At 47.8% G+C, this 17,967-nt stretch overlaps 1 protein-coding gene across 2 annotated transcripts in view; it reads right to left on the bottom strand.

Moving 5' to 3' along the window:
- Nucleotides 1–1,495: 1,495 nt before the first annotated feature.
- SSH3 (slingshot protein phosphatase 3) overlaps nt 1,496–17,967 on the bottom strand; it is a 253,908-nt gene continuing 237,436 nt past the window's right edge. For both annotated transcript variants that reach the window (XM_078657907.1, XM_078657986.1), the window contains 2 exons: nt 11,552–12,155; nt 1,496–3,748 (listed from right to left, as the gene is read on the bottom strand). In XM_078657907.1, the coding sequence (XP_078514033.1) occupies nt 2,936–3,748; nt 11,552–12,155 (1,417 nt within the window). In that variant the 3' untranslated portion in view covers nt 1,496–2,935. The remainder of the gene's footprint in view (nt 3,749–11,551; nt 12,156–17,967) is intronic.

The following is a 17,967-nucleotide window of genomic DNA, read 5'->3' as shown; positions in this document are numbered from 1 at the left end:
GATGGGTGGGTTGGTATAATGGGATGTATCTCTAGTGTGTGGGCACATACATTTGAAATCGCTAATTTCCATGTCCTCTTTTTGTAGAACCTCACAATGTTTTGCCAGGTGGGGTGGATTTCTCTATTCCGTTTGAGTACTCTATTTCAATCATAGGCCATAAAAGTTACAGTTCAATAATACAGTGCTTCACGACCAGTAAATAATATATTAGTTCAAAACAGATAGTTAAAATATACTTGCAGATACAGAAGGACAAGAATTTGACAAGAGCCATAAAAGTCAATAAAACCATATAATAAAATGTACTCAAAATAAAAATATGCAGAATTAGAAAAATATTAAGGACTTCAATGCCACTCAAGAGATGCACGCAAGCGAAATGAAGTCACATTTCTTGGGTCAAATATTGAAAGATAACCAGATCAGCTGGGGGAAAATACAGAAACTTTCAATAAAGATGCTTCAAATGGAATGCTAGTGACATTCTATCAGACTTGGGTTTGATTTAAGTGGTGTCTATCTAACGCAGTTCTTTTGGGTACAGCTGATTGTGGAAGATCCCAACCAGTAGAGGCTAAGGGCAAGAGGAGTTTAGATACTCTCGAAGAACTTGGCAAGAGGAGTTTAGATACTCTCGAAGAACTTGGCAAGAGGAGTTTAGATACTCTCGAAGAACTTGGCAAGAGGAGTTTAGATACTCTCGAAGAACTTGGCAAGAGGAGTTTAGATACTCTCGAAGAACTTGGCAAGAGGAGTTTAGATACTCTCGTAGAACTTGGCAAGAGGAGTTTAGATACTCTCGAAGAACTTGGCAAGATGAGTTTAGATATTCTCGAAGAACTTGGCAACTGAGAAAACAACGCCGGGGCTAGTATCTGCCCTGCAGATTCTCAAAGCAACTCTGAACTGGTCAACTCCTGGAGAATTCTGTTTCTCAATGTTCTTTGGAGACTAGTAGCTTGTTGATAAGGTAGTCTGGTCTACTGGTTTGTAAGGCTTGATGAGTAAGCAACAGACTTGAGCTGGAAGCCAGTGCTGATCCCCCTGTGGGAATTTGGTGAGTATATATTAGTGGCTACTGATTGGGTGGCCAGCAGTGTGGAAGGGAGCCTTATGAGAGATGAAGATGGAGTCTGGACCACCATTAAGCGGGGTATGCCTTACCTCGGTGTGAGAAAATAATATCTTGTACAAAACAGCGAATGCTGATAGGAGGGAAGAGAGGTCTCAACTTCCCTGGAGGACCAGGAGGTGCTTTCAGGGTTCCTTGGTTCCCTAAAGCAGTAAGTCCACAGCGAGACATTTATCAGATGTGAACATCTCTCCACAGCTCCTGCGTCTACCTTCCTACGGAATCCAAGAATCCCACCACGGCCCCTGCGTCTACCTTCCTATGGAATCGAAGAATCTCTCACCACGGCCCCAGCAAGCCTTTTTTCAGTCAAAGTCATTCCAGCGAGCTGACTTTCGGAGCAATAAATAGACAACGCAGAATACTTAATGTGTTTATTTGCAGCAAGAATAGGCCATAAATATACAAACAACTCTATATAACGGAAGCAGGAGAACATTCGAAAGGATCTGCATTGCTTGAATACAGGTGTGGTCTTATAAAAATTGAAGTCCAGCTGTTATGATTAAAATATCCTTTCTCAAGGCTTTGGCCATCCAAGCAAGTTCCTGAAAAGTGCTTACACTGTGGCCCTGATGCAACTCCTTCAGCCCAAATCCCACACCTCCCTTCCCCCCCAACACATGTCTGAAATTCAGCAATGATTGCAAACTGCAGCTGGTAAGAAAGCAAATGTGCAAACTATTTTTGGGTAAAAATGTATGAAATTCATGCCACTGTCCACAGTGTATTTTTAGAAACTCCTTTGTGGCCTCTGCACATCTCACTCCGAGCCATATCAGTTGTCTACTAGTCTTGGGTCGAGCACGGTGTGACAGACTTACCCGGTGGATGTCATCTCTGCTACTTGACGGTGCTTAATAAAAATACAATTCACAGTTAAAATGTTTTTGAGAGCTACTGGTTGATAAAAAAATTAAAATTGAAAGAAGGATAGAAAGAAAAGAGGCATGACAGGATAAAGTGTAATGAGGAAGAGGTGGTCTGGGAGGGTAGAAAAATAAGCAGGTAACGGAGTGAGGAGTGTGGGAGATGAGGAGTCAAGAGAACACAGAGAAGAACCAGAGAACCAAAGGGCATGGGAGAAGTGGTGCAGAAAGTGTGCAGGAGTGCCAGCAGAAATGGTGATGAAGATAGCAGGGTTGAGTTTGGGAAAGATGAATGTGAAAACTGGACATTAAACATGGGGAGAGGGAGATGCGAGGGATAGTGAAGAAGGGATAAGAGCAGAAAATGTTAAAGGAAAAGAAAAGATCAAGATATTACAAATAAGGAAAGAAGAAAAATGAGAATGTGTGACAAATGGAGAGAAGAAAACTGGATATTGAGAGTGATAATGAAAAACTGATAGCCATGCAAAAAGGGAATGATGAAAAAGTGTGACGAGAGACAAAAAATCTGGAAGAGCGGCATGGAAAGAAGGAGGAAGAAACATGAGAAAGGAAGAGAAGAAAAAGATTTGCAAAATGCAGAGTAGGACTGAAATTAGAAAGTGGAAAAAGCGTACAGAAAAAACAGGGGATAAGGGGGAGGAATGCGATTTGAGAAAGCTTCCAAGCAATAATAGCTACAGGTGGATCCAGCATAAAAGAAGGGCAAAAAAATAAAATCCCAGCCCGGAATGTGTGCGATTTGCCTCAACCTGGCGACCAAGATGTCCGACCTTATCGCACCCCTGAGGTATCAACACCATCTGTGCAGCACTTTGCACAGTCATTTGAAGATTGATTGAAAGCAGTTTTTAACCAGAAGCAAAGGGCTCTAGTCTGTATTTGAAAGGGCCTTCTGTGGCCCCACCGCTCAACTGGCTCCATTTTCATGGCCAACGTTGGAGCTGTTGGCAGGTGGAATGTCCTCTACCTCAACGTTTTCCCAGCGCACCATTTTCCTGGGGCCTGATGCAGATCTCTCTAGCTTAGACATGGCAGGGTCCCTCTCTCTGTTATCAAGGGTGAGGTCAGTGGGTTCTGGGATGCTGGAACCAGTCTCTTGGCTATCTGAGACACCAACAGCAAGCTTTGGGTGAAGTGAATCTGGTACAGTTGCTCCTTGAGGCACCAATGGCCAAGCCTCTTCCACCGACTGGGAGTAGGACCTCTCCTCTTGCTGCGATCTTTGTGAGCTCTCGAAGGCCTTGGTCTGTCTCGAAACCAGCGCTGCCTTCTTGAGCTCTGCCACAGACTGCAAGTGCTTCAATTGTGGTCTTGACCCAGGTAGTATGTCTTCAGCTGCTGCTCCGGCACCCCCACAGTTCTGCCAGTCCGCTGGGCTGATGCCCTGAGGGTTCTGCCGCAGCCGGTCCAGCACTCGGGCCTGCTTGCGCACTTTCCCAACCTGGGGTTGATAGGAGACCTGTTTCAGAAACTTTTTGTCGCCAAGTTTGTGTCGTGGCAATGCCTTGCCACCCAAATGGTGGCGGTGTGGGTGGGTACCAGGCTCCTTGTCAGGCAGGGCCCTGGTCTGCCTAGGCAGGCGTTTCTTTCCTCTGGGCTTCGCGGGTACGGTCTTTGGCACCCCCTCACTCTTCTCTTCCAAGTTGGTTGGTGGTACAGGCTCATCAGTGAAGGGGGACTGCTCTCCAATGGGGGTTTCACTTGGCAGGGATTCAAACACCTAGAGAGAAAGAGACATTTAAACGCCTGTTCAAATTTAATTGGACATAATTTTGAACATCCCCACCTCTTCCAACATCTTAGAGCCACAGTTTTTGTATCGCAATCTTTCTCGCCTTTACCCCCTTACCTCCATTATTCCACCACCGACTCGCAGCCGCACCTTACTGCTCCCCTAAAGTAGCACTTTTAGGATCCTAAATGCAGCTCTCAATGCACCTCAGCTCTGAACACCCAGTTTTCCAGCACTTGAACCTTACACTCAGATCTGTTATTGCAGCTCAAACCTGGGCCACGGCTCTCCTGCTCATATAGTACCGAGGCCCCCACGCATCCCTTCCAGTGGAGCTCGGCTCGGCAGTAGCGCCTCCTGCCAGTACAGTACAGTACAGTACAGTGAACCACACAGCGATGGTGATCTTATAATGCAGCTCTCCATGCTGAGCGGACACTCAAGGGACCGAAGCCCCTCCATGTACCCAGAACAATACTAAAGGGCTGATTTAGGGTTCGACGGATGGGATGCTCATCACAAACGTGACGTATATCCGATTTGCATTATTACAAGTGCCAGTGCATAGAATGCACTTGTAATATGGCGGACGGGATAAACGTCAAGTTTGTGATGGAGTGACCCATCTGAACCATTAAATCTAAGTTTGTTGATAGGCGGAGAGATGCAGTTCCGGGATAAAGAACTAGCATGAATAAGACATTGAGCGCCTCCAAAGACAACAGATAAAGGAGGTCAAACTACACATAGCAGATGCTAAATTATGTGGCAAGTTCCTTTTTATGCAGAAAAAAAGCTGAAGAATAATTTTTTCAGGGGCCATTATCACAGTTTAGGTTTTGATATAGGTGTAGAGTTCTAAAGCTGCAGTTGGAGTGGTATGGTGGAGGTCGTATAGTAATTGAATTACAGTGCTGTATCAATGTTGCCGTTGTGGTGCTAAAGTGTCTGCAGCCCAACTTGCTCATGAGACTTTGAATGTACTCTCTTCAACTGAACACTTTACTTCTCTTCCTCCTGATCAATCTTCTCTTGTACTCTCTATCCAGGTCGCTTGAATCTTTTACTCCATTAAACTTACACAGAGATCTCGACTTAAGGCACAAGTATAAATCTGCTGATCACTTATCCCATTTTTGGCAGCCTGTGGGGGATCTGTTCTACGGCCTAAACCCGCCAAAGCATACATTTTTCTGAGAGAAATTAAGTAGCAGGCTCAGGACTTCGGCCATCTATTTTAGTTGGACTCAATCATTAACCTTTCCTCTCTCCTCCTGATCCCTCATGCACTGAGGACTTCACAACCTACTTCAGTTGAAAAATATCCACTATTCGGGCACCTTCACCATTTGCGTCTTCAGTTGTGTATGCCCGAGGACCATCACTGACTTCTGATAGTCCCGTTCTTTATTCTCGCTGCTTAGTTTCAGAGTCAAAGGTCTCGGCCCTCCTGAAGGTCTACCAGGCTCACTGGCTCTCCAGCTGATCTTTCCTTCCACTGGTTAAATCTGGATTTCTTATTTTGTGTATCCTACCTAGTATCTTTCTTTAAACTTTCCCTTTCCTATGGGATTTTTCTTTCTCCCTCTAAGTCCACCACCATATTTCTGCAAGTGAAGAAACTTTGACCCCAATTATTATTTTTAATTTTAGAGTGAATTCTCTGCTACCATATCTGCCCAAACTTTCGGAACCCATGGTCTCTTCTGAGTTACCATTCTTTATCACAATCAATCTTCTGTGTCCTCCACAATCTGGTTCTTGTCTTGGTTACTCCACTAAAGCTGCTTTGCTCACTGTTTTGAATGTCCTTCTTCAGCCCGGTCATAAGGAGCAATCATTTCTTCTAATCTTTCTAGCTATTTCTGATGATTTTGACAAAGTGGATCAATATTCTCCTGTCTTCTTTTGTCCGTGGGTATTAAGGTTTGCGCTATTAGTTGGTTTTCTTCTCCCCTTTGTAGCACTCCATTTCCTGGAAAGATTTTTGTTCTACATAATATCCCGTTCAATTTGGAGTTCAAGGTTTCGTTCTGAATGTATTTCTTTCCTCGGTTCCTACTATTCCTCTGTTCTTGGTTATCTTTGCTCGAGCTCTGATTCTCATTTCCCTGGAGAAGACTTGTTTCTTTCCTGCTCACCCTTCCCACCCTTCCATCACTCCTGTTTTACTCCTACCTATTGCTAAACCCTACTTGGCAAATGCTCCTAATTTGGACGTACTCTACTATTCTTACTGGAACTTCGCGCCACAAGTTGCACCGGTTAACACACTTTGCTTTCATCTTTGTAATTTTCATTAACTTAAAACTTTTCCTCCGTTTTCTTCTCTGAAATTGGTCCTATCCATTTTAATTGATGCTCTTCCTTATATGTATTTAACAACAAGGGGTGGTGATGGACAGAGTTTCTGAATTAAGCAGAATACTCTCACCCAGTCAAGAGATCAGGGCTAGATCCAACACCGTTTTTTAGCTCACTGCACCATCCCAGTTCAGAACCTGGCTATATGCAAATTAGTCTGTTCCTGTCCCAGTGCATGATGGGAACAGGGCAAACCAAACTACCAAGCCAATTCTTACACTGGGAAGGAAACAAGTTTCCGGGGACCGGTTTCTGGCATTTCAGCCGTCGTCGGCCCGGCTTGCTTGAATCCTGATGGTGCAATGAGCAAGGGACTCACATCTGAGTATACCCTTCCACGCTTAGGGTGGACAACATATTTAACAACAAGGGGTGGTGATGGACAGAGTTTCTGAATTAAGCAGAATACTCTCACCCAGTCAAGAGTTCAGGGCTAGATCCAACACCGTTTTTTAGCTCACTGCACCATCCCAGTTCAGAACCTGGCTATATGCAAATTAGTCTGTTCCTGTCCCAGTGCATGATGGGAACAGGGCAAACCAAACTACCAAGCCAATTCTTACACTGGGAAGGAAACAAGTTTCCGGGGACCGGTTTCTGGCATTTCAGACGCCTTCCTTATATGTGGCCTTGCTTAAATATCTCATATACCTTTCAATCTATTCACTATGCCTGTGTTAATCTACTTTTTAAGGTCTGGCTTGACAGCGCAGCTGTTGCCAGACAATTATGTGAGAAACACCAGGAGAGGAGCTTTGGCTCCGCCCACATGTTGGGAGCCAGGAGTTCATGTTTTGATTGGGCAGAAGTTGTGAGGTTCCACAAAAAAGGGCTTGCCCTTCCCACAGCTGTGATAATTTTGTTTATGTATCCAGCTGCCCGAGCTTGAACCTTTAGAGGCACACACAGGCCTTAGATAACTAGGCAATTTATTATGTTTTCTGTAGGAGCAGCCTAACGGCTAAGGCGCTCGACCTCGGACCTGGGGATCTGGGTTCGAGTCTCGGTAACGACGCCAAAACCTCCTGTGATTCTGGGCAAATCACTTAATCTCCCCGTGCCTAAACATGAAAGTGTGTGTGTGTCCTCATGTAAAAACATAACTTGTGCTATGTAAAGCGCTCTGATACCTGATTCGGTTCGGGTCTAGTTCGCGCTATATAAAACTCTACAAAAAAAAAAAAAGAGGGGAAGACATTCATTAGCATACATGGATTTTCAGGTGTCGTCTTGGTAGCACCTTCATAAACCAGACCCATTGGCAATGCTTGCTTATCTTTCTTTCTATTCTCCAACGTCACTTATATGCGTCAACCTCTCTGGCTTCCTTTCTTCTTCCACTGGCAATTGTACCTTCTTTGTATTGTTTGTAATTGTTAGCATTCTCTGGGTCGACCAGATTATGCTGTTTAATTTCTTATCAGTACCTCATCCTCCTTGTGCTTTGTCTCTTATTTTATCTTTGAATTATTGGTGACTCCTTCCTTTGTCAATTCGAACCAATTTATTGGCTTTTAGTAAATTGTTAAGGGAGCATGTGCTATCCAAATATTTTCAGTATTTTTTGCTATTTTTACCATCCTTTGGATAAATGCACTTTAATAAATAAATGGAAAGGTACATAAAGTGTTGATGTCTAGAAGTGTTGTTCTGCCAGTGACGCATAGGTAGTGTTAGTAGTTGCAGTCTTGTAGTTGCAGTATTTCCATTCTGAGATTTCAGTTTTGTTCTCCTCTTTCCCTTGTAACCATTGAATAGATAACTAGGGCGTTACAAGCAGATAGCACCTGTGCGTAAAAAAGCTGAAGCCGAAATAATAATTTGGCATACATGGTATATATGGCACTCTTACTTTACTATATTCTGTGCGGTTTATTTGGTAAGAACTCCTTAGTATGTGACGCGACTCCACTCCATCCATGGTGTCGGCAATAGATTCAGATCTCTGCTCAGAGGTGGAAAGCTCATTGGACAAACCAGTATGTCCTGCTTCAAAGGCCAATAAACCACATGCAGGTACTCTAGTAAATGTCAAAATGGGTTTATTATTTAAGGACATGTTTGCAAAGAGGTTTTGGAACTTTAGGGCTCAGGGAGCCTGGTATGAGATGATCCGTCTGCCAGAAAAGAGACAAAGGCCATAGAAAATATTTGTGTAGAGAATTCGACAAACAGTGGGAGTCAACCCTGCTTGAAACGTATGTCCTGGCTCTGGGAGCAGGAGAATTGCCCAGCACAGTGGATCATGTGGCCAGGTTCTAAAATAGTGACGAAATTATTACTTACTAGTAGGAGTAGTTTTGCAGCATGAAGAATTTCCTGGGATTACATGCTGTGCATTATTCCGCGATCTCTTATTTGGGTCCAGAATTGTCCTTTTGTGTGGGCATTGTCGACAACCATTTGGTGGTAAGTCCATACCTTGTGTGATGTCAGACAGCACCATGGAAGTTCCTGTGTATGGTTCCCCTTCTTCAGATTCTCCCCCCCCTCTTTTCCCAATATTGTTCTTTCTTCCCACCGGTTTGCTTCTTCTGCCATTTCCTCTCTCATCCTGTTTCTTGGGTTGGTTGGGTGGAAATATGGATGTGTTGTGTTGGCAAACAGCTGCTGTTGTACCTACCGTCCCACCTCTGCCTCACTGTTCATTTGGATATCCACGCAGTTGTGTTTTGTGAAGGTGGGTGGTGATAACCATGCAGATATCAATAAGAATGTTTGCTAGGAATGCAAGAGTTGCACCCTTCATCCGGGTTGAGTGCGCTTTTGGACGCACAGTTCATGTCTTTCCCGCTCTGGTGTAGCGGGTTTTGATAAGTCTTCACTATCCATTGTGCATTTGCTCTCTTGGTCACTGATGATCCGTGGCTTGCCCAAACAGAGGAGCGGAATGATTGGTTTCCTTTATGGAATCATTTGATCTTGTAGCTAGTACAGTAGTGCCCTTCGCCTGTCCAGTGTGTGGAGATCTCTTTCTGCTGGTGTCTGGTTGTTGGAAGAAAGCTGGTAGTTGTATGCTTTGGTAGACATGGAATTGTGATACCACCATTGGTAGGAACTGTGGATTTGTCCTGGGGACCACTTTGTCCTTATGGATTTGCAGGTATGTTTCTTGTATTGTCAGAGCTTGTAGCTCACTGACTCTGCGTAGTCATGTGATCGCTATAAGAAAGGCTGTTTTCAGGATTAGAAACTTTAGATCTGCCTTGTGCATAGGTTCAAAAGGCTCTGTCATCAATGCGTTAGTGCAGTGTTTAAGCTCCACATAGGGGCTGATACTACTCTTGGTGGTGCCACCCTTTTTGAACCTTCCAGGAATCTTAACCACTGGAAGTGTGCAGTGGCTGTTTCCTATTTTACCTCTGGTATAAGCTACTATTGTGGCTAGCGACGCATAGGTCAGTCGACTGTGCAACAGGTGAATGAGGATTGTTAGTACCATCTCCTGGTCTGTTCTTGTTTACATCCTTCTGTTATCTGTGCACCAGTGGATGTATCTGTTGCGTTTTTCCGTGTAGCATTTTCTTGTGCTTGGTTTTCGTGTCTCCCTAAGGATTTCCATTGTCCTGGGGGTAGTGGTAGGTGACCAAATGTTAGGTATTCAGGAGCCATGCTGCTAGGCTGAGTGTTGCTGGTTCTGGGTGGTACACTCTTCCGTTTTGCATTGTTTGAAGGTCCTCCTCTGCTTGGGACCCTGCGCACTTTGGACGTCTCCTGCAGGTCCAAATACCATGTCCGTCCGGCCCATTGTGTGGTTTTGAGAATGAGCATTGTCCCAGGTTGTCTAGCCTTGTCCAGCCCCTTTGGGATCAGGAGAATCCGTGAAAAGGCATATGCAAATATCCCTGACCAGTTTAGTGACAGGTCATTCCCCTTGGATAGGCGGTGTGGAAATCTTGAAGCAAAGTTGTGGCATTTGGCAAAACATTCGAACCCCTGATCCTCAGGCTTGGTTTGCAGCCGCCCCTGCAGTTCCTGCATGGTGATCGAAGCATGCCTCTGCCAATGGACCCTACTCTTGACCTGCAGCAACACACCAGTCTACATCATGCCGGACTTGTGCAGCCACTGCTATACCAGTTTTGACACCAAGACAAAGTCCTGCTAATAATCTTCCACCATAGTGGGCTGTTTTTCTAGCACTGGACCCATGCATGATGCCCCCCCTAGCCTGTCTAGCCTGGCCTGCATCTGCCACAGTGTCCAAGTAGTGGGCCTACACACAGGGTGTTCACTTCTCTCTACCCTGGCCTGCAGCACCCCTGGACACTCAAGTACTGGGCCAAGATACATCTGTGTCAATCACCGTCTCTTGCAGCACCCTTACCCCTCAGGTACTGGGTCCACATACAGCTGTGACCGTCACTTACTCCTAACCTGCAGCATTCCTGCCCCTCACATACTATGCCTATGCACAGCTGTGCCAATCTCCCTCTTCCTGGTTTGCAGCTTTCCTGTTCTCCTAGTACTGTGCTCGCTCACAACTGCACTCGTCTCCCTGCATTGTGACCTACAGCGCACCCTCCTTCCATGCGCTGTGCATTCATACAGTTGTGATGCTGCCCCTGTAGCATGGCCTGCAGCAGCCTTACCATCCCAGGACTCACCCACACGAAGCTGTGCCAGTCGCGCCCATCCTATCTTGCAGGGTTGCTGCCATCTCAGTTCTGGACCCGTGCACCCCAAAGCCAGTAGTCTTGTACCCTGGCCGGCAGCACTGGAGCTCTTTCACACAGAGTTTAGCCAGTGTCCTTCTATCCTAGCATGCAGCATCCTGCCCTCTTTCAGGGCTGAGCGCAGTTACAACGTTGCCAGTGTCCTCCTATGCAAGCACAGAGCACTGCACTCTCCCAAGTGAGCAGGCACACTACTGCGTTGGAGCCCTTCTCTCCTGACCCGCAGAAGCCTCTGCTCCTAGTACGCAAACCATGTAGGACAGTAACTACAGATAAGTTGGAGATGCTTCACAGAAGGCAGAAACCATCTAGGAAGCATGTCTAAAATATCTGTAGTTGCTGTCAGAAAATTGTAAATATATTTACGTTATTGTTTGCCTTTTTGTGATGTCAGCATCAAGTAAAACTACCACTCACCTTAATATGTGGAGCTTTAAATAGATTTTTTTGAGAGTTTGATTACATTGTTCAATGAAAACTCTTTTGTGCATTTGAAATACATGAATAATTTACTAATTCACCTAGACCAATACATCGAATATCTCAAACACCTTCAGGAGTGCCTCCACTATTCCTTGTTTTGTTCGTGCCTGGGAACTTGTTCCTCAGGTTCAGACACCCACATTGTGGCAACAGGTGTGCAATAGTGTTCGGTGCACCGCTGTTGGTTTACTGCTCTAAAGATAGGGATGTGCGACTGCTGGACCACTGGCGCCTCTTTGTATTAGCATCTAGGACAGGGCCTGCTTACCTCTTGGGCTGCACTGTTGCTGTTCACGTTCTCGGCCGGTGATCGCGGCATGGTCTCCTGGTCGGACGTCTCCATTTCACTAATGGATCTCATCACCGACCATAAGTTGATCCTCTGACGACGGGGAGTGAGGGGGGACACTGGTATAGCCAAGGAAGAAGGCTGGCCTGACACCTGCTGGGTTCCACCCAAGTGGCTCATGATCTCCTCTGCATTGGAGTCATCGGAGACATTCCCCGACTCGCACTCCTCTTCCTCCATCCTCTGGACACAGATGCTTGGCTGGGCCGCCTCGTCTATCGAGGCCTGTGCCAGCTGCTCAGCCTGGCCACCGGGGGACTCCATGGCCAAGAAACCCAGTTCCACTTCCAAGCCCTCAAGAGGGCGGAAACAGTAGGGAGGAGACTTTTGGGGCTCTTCCTCTTCACTCTCTTCCGTCTCAGAACTCTCCTCTTCCTCAATGGGGCTGGGCTTCTGGTGGTTCATCGGTGCATCCTCCAGCGTGGCACCATTGCCCTCCGACTGCTCTTGCGACGTGTGACCTGGGCTGTCCGACTGCTCACATTTTGCCTTCCGCTGCCAGAGATCACTGTGGCGTTGCTTACTGTGGAGAAAGAAATTATGTTTAGTGCAGTGCAGATCAACTGTGGAAGACTGGACATGCACAGGTAGTGACTGTTCATACTGAGTGAATCAAGGGCCTGAACAGACCGTTACCCTCCTGAAACGAGTTTTCACTGATGCTGAGAAACCAGCGCCCATGCCTACTGCCTCCAGGGCCCATGCCTACTGCCTCCAGGGCCCATGCCTACTGCCTCCAGGGCCCATGCCTACTGCCTACAGGACCCATGCCTACTGCCTCCAGGACCCATGCCTACTGCCTCCAGGACCCATGCCTACTGCCTCCAGGACCTACACTTACCACCTCCCCCTCCACATGCTAGATACAGAGAATTAAGAGCCAGCTTAGTCCTCTCCTCAGATATGCTATCACACATGCAAGGAAGAAAACAAGTTACTTACCTGTAACTTTGGTTCCCCAGTATTGGTAACTTTCATAGATTCCCATGCTTTGTATCATTCCCCGTCGTCGGAATGGGAGCCTCGGTAGTATAAAAACCATAGAAACAAAAGAGAAACTTAGGCCTAGGCCTCATCTCATTTTGTATCCTATCACCCTCTTTTTGTAAAAAGAGACCAAACTTTTGCCAGGACCAATCAGAGCAGCCTCACCCTCTGGAACCTTCCTGAGAGAGCTCAGAGCCTCAGATTTTCGTAGCCGTTGTGCAAACCGCCACTAACTCTGTAACCAGGCTGAGCTTTCCCCGGGGAGGCGGGCGGGCGCATGGGAATCTATGAAAGTTACCAATACTGGGGAACCAAAGTTACAGGTAAGTAACTTGTTTTCTTGCCCCAGTATTGGAACTTTCATAGATTCCCATGCTTTGTATCAGAGTAGCTAGCAGTAAATTACGAAGAACACATTTTGTACGTACATGGCATCACATAACCATATAAGCAATACATAAAGCATAGCAAAACAAACAAAATGTGCTCACCAGGCTGGAGGGATCGTAGGGAAAGCTCACCTCAATGAAAAAGATTCCGCAGGACTGCTTGACCAACAGCCGCGTCGTCTCGTCCTGCAGACTCCAGGCAGTAGTGTTTCGTGAAGGTATGAGTACTGCTCCACGTTGCTGCCCTGCATATGTCCTTAATGGCCACTCCTGAAAAGAGAGCCACTGATGACGCCACTGATCTCGTGGAATGTGCCCTGACTCTTCCATCCAGTGGCTTGCCAGCTCCCTGATGACAGAACTGAATCGCACTGGAGATCCAGCGGGAAATGCCACTCTTTGCCAAAGACAATCCCTTTCGTGGTGCACTGTAGGACACAAACAACTGAGTCGTCTTCCGAAAAGGACGTGTGCGCTCCAAGTAGAACTTTAAGCATCTCTGAACGTCCAAAGAATGGAGTGTGCGTTCCGCAGGCGTAGAAGGGTGCGGAAAGAAAGATTTCAGAATCAAGGGTTCATTTAAGTGAAACTCCGATGGTACCTTCGGTATAAATTTTGGATTGGTCCGAAGGATAAGAACCTCCTTTTTAAATTGCAAAAATGGATGCACTATGGAGAGTGCTTGAAGCTCACTCACTCGTCTCGCTGATGTGAGAGCCACCAGGAGGGCCAGCTTCCAAGACAAGAACTTTAAGTCTGCTTTGTGTACAGGCTCAAACGGAGCCTTCATGAGTTGCGCTAAGACCAGGTTGAGCTGCCACACTGGAGGAGGAGGACGAACTGGAGGATACATCCGGAATAATCCCTTCAAGAATTGTTTGACAACCCTAGAGGACCATAAGGACGGACCCGAAGAATTGCGTCGATACCTCGATACGGCCGCCAGATGTACCTTTACAGATGAATGTGCCAACCCCGACTTAGCCAGAGATAGTAAATATGGCAACAATTGATGGGGTTGGGAAGTGTAAGGATGGAGACCTTGACGTTGACACCACAGGCAGAATCTTTTCCATTTCACCTTGTAAGTCTTATTGGTACTTGGTGCTCGGGCATGAGCCAGGACCTCCCGGCATTCCTGAGAGAGCATTAGATGACTGAACTCTCTGTGTTCAGGAGCCACGCTGTCAAGTGGAGTGATGTCGGATCCGGATGGTAAACCTGCCCCTGATTCCTGGACAACAGGGACGGAATGGGTTGGAAGTGAATCGGAGGAGCTCGGGAGAGCCTCAGAAGCTCGGTGTACCAGAATTGTCTGGGCCATGCTGGAGCAATTAGAATCATCTTGCAGGGCTCCGCCTTCAATTTCCTGAGGACTCGAGGAATGAGGGGAATTGGAGGAAAAGCGTAAAAGAATGCGCTGTACCAAGCCATCGAAAGAGCGTTCCCCAGGGACCCCTGATGGTGAACTTTGCTTGCATAGAACCGGCATTTGGCGTTCTCCGGTGAAGCAAAGAGGTCGATGGTTGGTGTCCCCCAGAAGAGAACACCCTGTCCAGAATGGTTTGATTCAACTCCCACTCGTGAGTCACTCCGTCTGTCGACTCAAGGCATCCGCCTTGACATTGAGAGTTCCCGCCAGGTGTTCGGCTTTCAGAGTGATGTTGTTCAGAATCGCAAAATCTCAAATCCGCTGAGCTTCTGCGGACAGAGTCAGCGATTTGGTGCCTCCTTGTTTGTTGACGTAGTGCATGGCCGTAGTATTGTCCGTCCGGACCAGCACTGAATGGTTACGAACTCTGGGCAGAAAAGCTTGCAAGGCCAACAGAATGACCGTCAGTTCCAGGAAATTGATATGGCACTGGCGCTGTCCTGGACTCCAGTGGCCACTGACTTGAAGCTCTCGGAGAACTGCACCCCAGCCCTCCAGTGACGCGTCTGTGGTCAGTACCATGGGTGAAGGTGAACTCCTGAATGACAGACCCTGGGCGATATTGCTTTTTAGAAGCCACCATTTGCTCGCCTGTCTCATCGCTGCTGTCACCACCACCTTGTCGTTGAATGACCCCTCTGCCTGGCGCCATTGCTTGTCTAGCTCCTCCTGCAGAGGACGCATTCGCAGCCTGCAATGTGGTACCAATGGTATGCAGGATGACATCGACCCGAGAAGGGATTTGTATTGGCGGACAGACAGGAATTGTTTGCGGCAGAGTAGTCGAGCCGAAATCATCAACTTTTGTTGTCGTTCCTCCGAGGGACGAGCTGTACATTGCGTGGTGTCCAACACGGATCCCAGGAATCTGGCCGTTCTGGAGGGCAGCAGGACTGACTTGCGTTCGTTCAGCTGAAGGCCCAGGCAACGGAACAAATGGATGCAAGTTGCCACTGCATGAGAAGTTTCCACGAAAGATGGTGCCTTGACGAGCCAGTCGTCTAAGTAAGGAAAAACTTCTAAAGATTGTTTCCGAAGAAAGGCTGCAACCGGCGCCAACACCTTGGTGAACACTCTTGGTGCCGACCGAAGGCCGAACGGAAGCACCTTGAATTGAAAATGGCTCTTTCCCACTGTGAAGCGTAGGTATTGTCTGTGAGCTGGATGTATCGGAATATGGAAATACGCGTCTTCTAAATCCAGCGACGCCAAGTAGTCGCCTGGATTCAAGAGAGGAAGAATTTCCTGGAGAGTGACCATCCTGAAGGAGAGCTTGACGAGATAGGTGTTGAGCTCCCGCAGGTCTAGGATGGGGCGCCAAGTGTCTATCGTCTTCCGCACGAGGAAGAACCTTGAATAGAAACCCCGGCCCCTCTGGGACAGAGGCACCGGTTCTATCGCTCCCTTGAGGAACAGTTGATGGGCTTCGAGGTGGAGTTGTCCCAAATGTCCCCTGCGGATGGTGTCCGGAGCTCTTGTCGGAGGAAGGTCTTGGAACTCCAACACATGGCCACTCTCTACAATTTTGAGGACCCATTGGTCCGATGGTATTGATCTCCAGTTCTCCAGACACAGAGAAATCCTGCCCCCCACTGATGTGACTGGGAGGGAAGGAACAGTAGGTAGAGCCGGAAAGCCGCTATTGACGCTTGGTGTTGTCACGTCCCTGCCGGGTCTGACGGCCCCGCGGCTGATGGCGAGAGAAAGACGCCGATTGTCCCTGGTGCTGATTGGAGTACTGGGGCTTATAGGACTGAGAAGGCTGAGAGGAATATCTCTGTTGGTTCCCTCTGTATGATGTAAATCCTCTGCCTCGTGCGCCCCTAAAGGGGACTTTCCGGTAGGTGAGGGACCCTAAGGCCTTTGCAGTGTCCGTGTCCTTTTTGATATTCTGCAGAGCATCGTCCACGTGCTTGCCAAACAGCATGTCCCCATCGAATGGTAGATCCAGGATCCTATTCTGGACCTCCTGGCGAAACCAGGTGGCTCTCAACCAGCCCTGGCGTCGTAGTACTGCCGAGCCAGCCAAGGCTCGAAATGCTGTGGAAGCAATGTCCATTGCACAGTCTATAACCTCAGCAGAAGACTTTTCCCCCTCTATAAGCACCTTCTTGGCTTCCTCCTTTGTGGGTTCTGGTAACTGCTCCACGAAGGGTTCCATGTCGCACCACATCTGTCGGTCGTATCGGCCGAGGATGGCAAGAGCATTGGACGCTCTAACAAGCAAGCTGGCCATTGAGGAAAACCGCTTCCCCACGTTATCTAGGCGTCGACTGTCCTTATCCGGTGGTGTGGTCAAAGGTGTGGACGCGTTCTTGGACTTGCTTTGAGCCGCCTGAGAGATGACTGAATCAGGCTTCGGCTGACCAAGAAGGCAAGCAGGACTGCCGTCCGGAGCCTTATACTTCTTTTCCAGCCGCGGGAGGACTGGAATCACCGTGGCCGGATTTGGCATAATTTTCATCCCTTCCTCCCATACATGGTCAATGATGGGAATAGACTTGACCGATCTCCAGTGTTGTTCCTTAAAGTCATAAAGGAAACATTCCGATTCTTCTCTCGAAATCGGCAATCCAAATCTTTTAGCTGCCCTTTCCATCAGGTGATGAAAACCCCCGATATCCACAGGAGGGGAGATGGACGTGTCACGACCAGCAGCGTCCGGATCTTGTGGCCCACTGTCTCCTTGATCCAAATCCGGGTCTTGCAACGGATCAACCAAGGGATCCACCTGTATCGCCTCCTCATCCGAAGAGGTATCCTGTTGGACATCATGAAAGGGTGTGGGATCCGGAGTGGGGACTCGGACCGCAGGTGCAACCGGTGGTGGCGAGGGGTGTGCCACTGGAAGACTAATAGCCTGCTGCACTTGTGACTGTGTAGGAACTGCAGACTGTCCAGAAGGTTCCGACGGAAACCTTTTCCGATAATCCTGCAGCATCAGCTGCAGGTCAGAAATGAGCGAAGAGGGCATGGCTACCATGCCCTGGCCCAAACTCGGAGCAGGTCTCTCTTCCCGAACATATGGATACGACTGCTGGCCACCCGCATGTTCGTAACACTCCTCCGTGTCTGTCTCCTGCATCTTGACGTTCAAGTCAGAGGGACTATAGGCCGGACCATAATCATCGTCCTCAACTTCAACTTCATCCTCCTCAGATTCATCGTCTAGAAGCATAGTAGGAAGATGCGCAGAGACCCGTCGCGGAGAAGTCATCTCCGGTGTAATCTTCATCTTCTGCGTTGAAAAAGGCATCTTTTGCCCCGTCGACGGTCCCGTCGACGATGCCGTCGTCGACGGTGTAGCAGTCGTCGACGAAGATGTCAACGGAATGGTCGACGGTACCATCGCTTTCGTCGACGCCAGTCTCGTCGTCGACGGAACCACCGTCGACGGCTTCGTAGACGAACTCGTCGTCATCAACATCGTCGTCGAGGTGGTCGTCGTCATCAACATACTTCTCGTCGACACCGCTGCCGTCGACAGTACCTTGCTTGCCGTCGTCGACGTGGAAGATGTTAGCGCC

Source organism: Lissotriton helveticus, chromosome 1_1, assembly GCF_964261635.1.
Source record: "Lissotriton helveticus chromosome 1_1, aLisHel1.1, whole genome shotgun sequence".
NCBI classification, from domain to species: Eukaryota; Metazoa; Chordata; class Amphibia; order Caudata; family Salamandridae; genus Lissotriton; species Lissotriton helveticus.
Note: the sequence above shows the minus strand (reverse complement) of the source record. Positions and strands in the feature narration are given on the sequence as shown.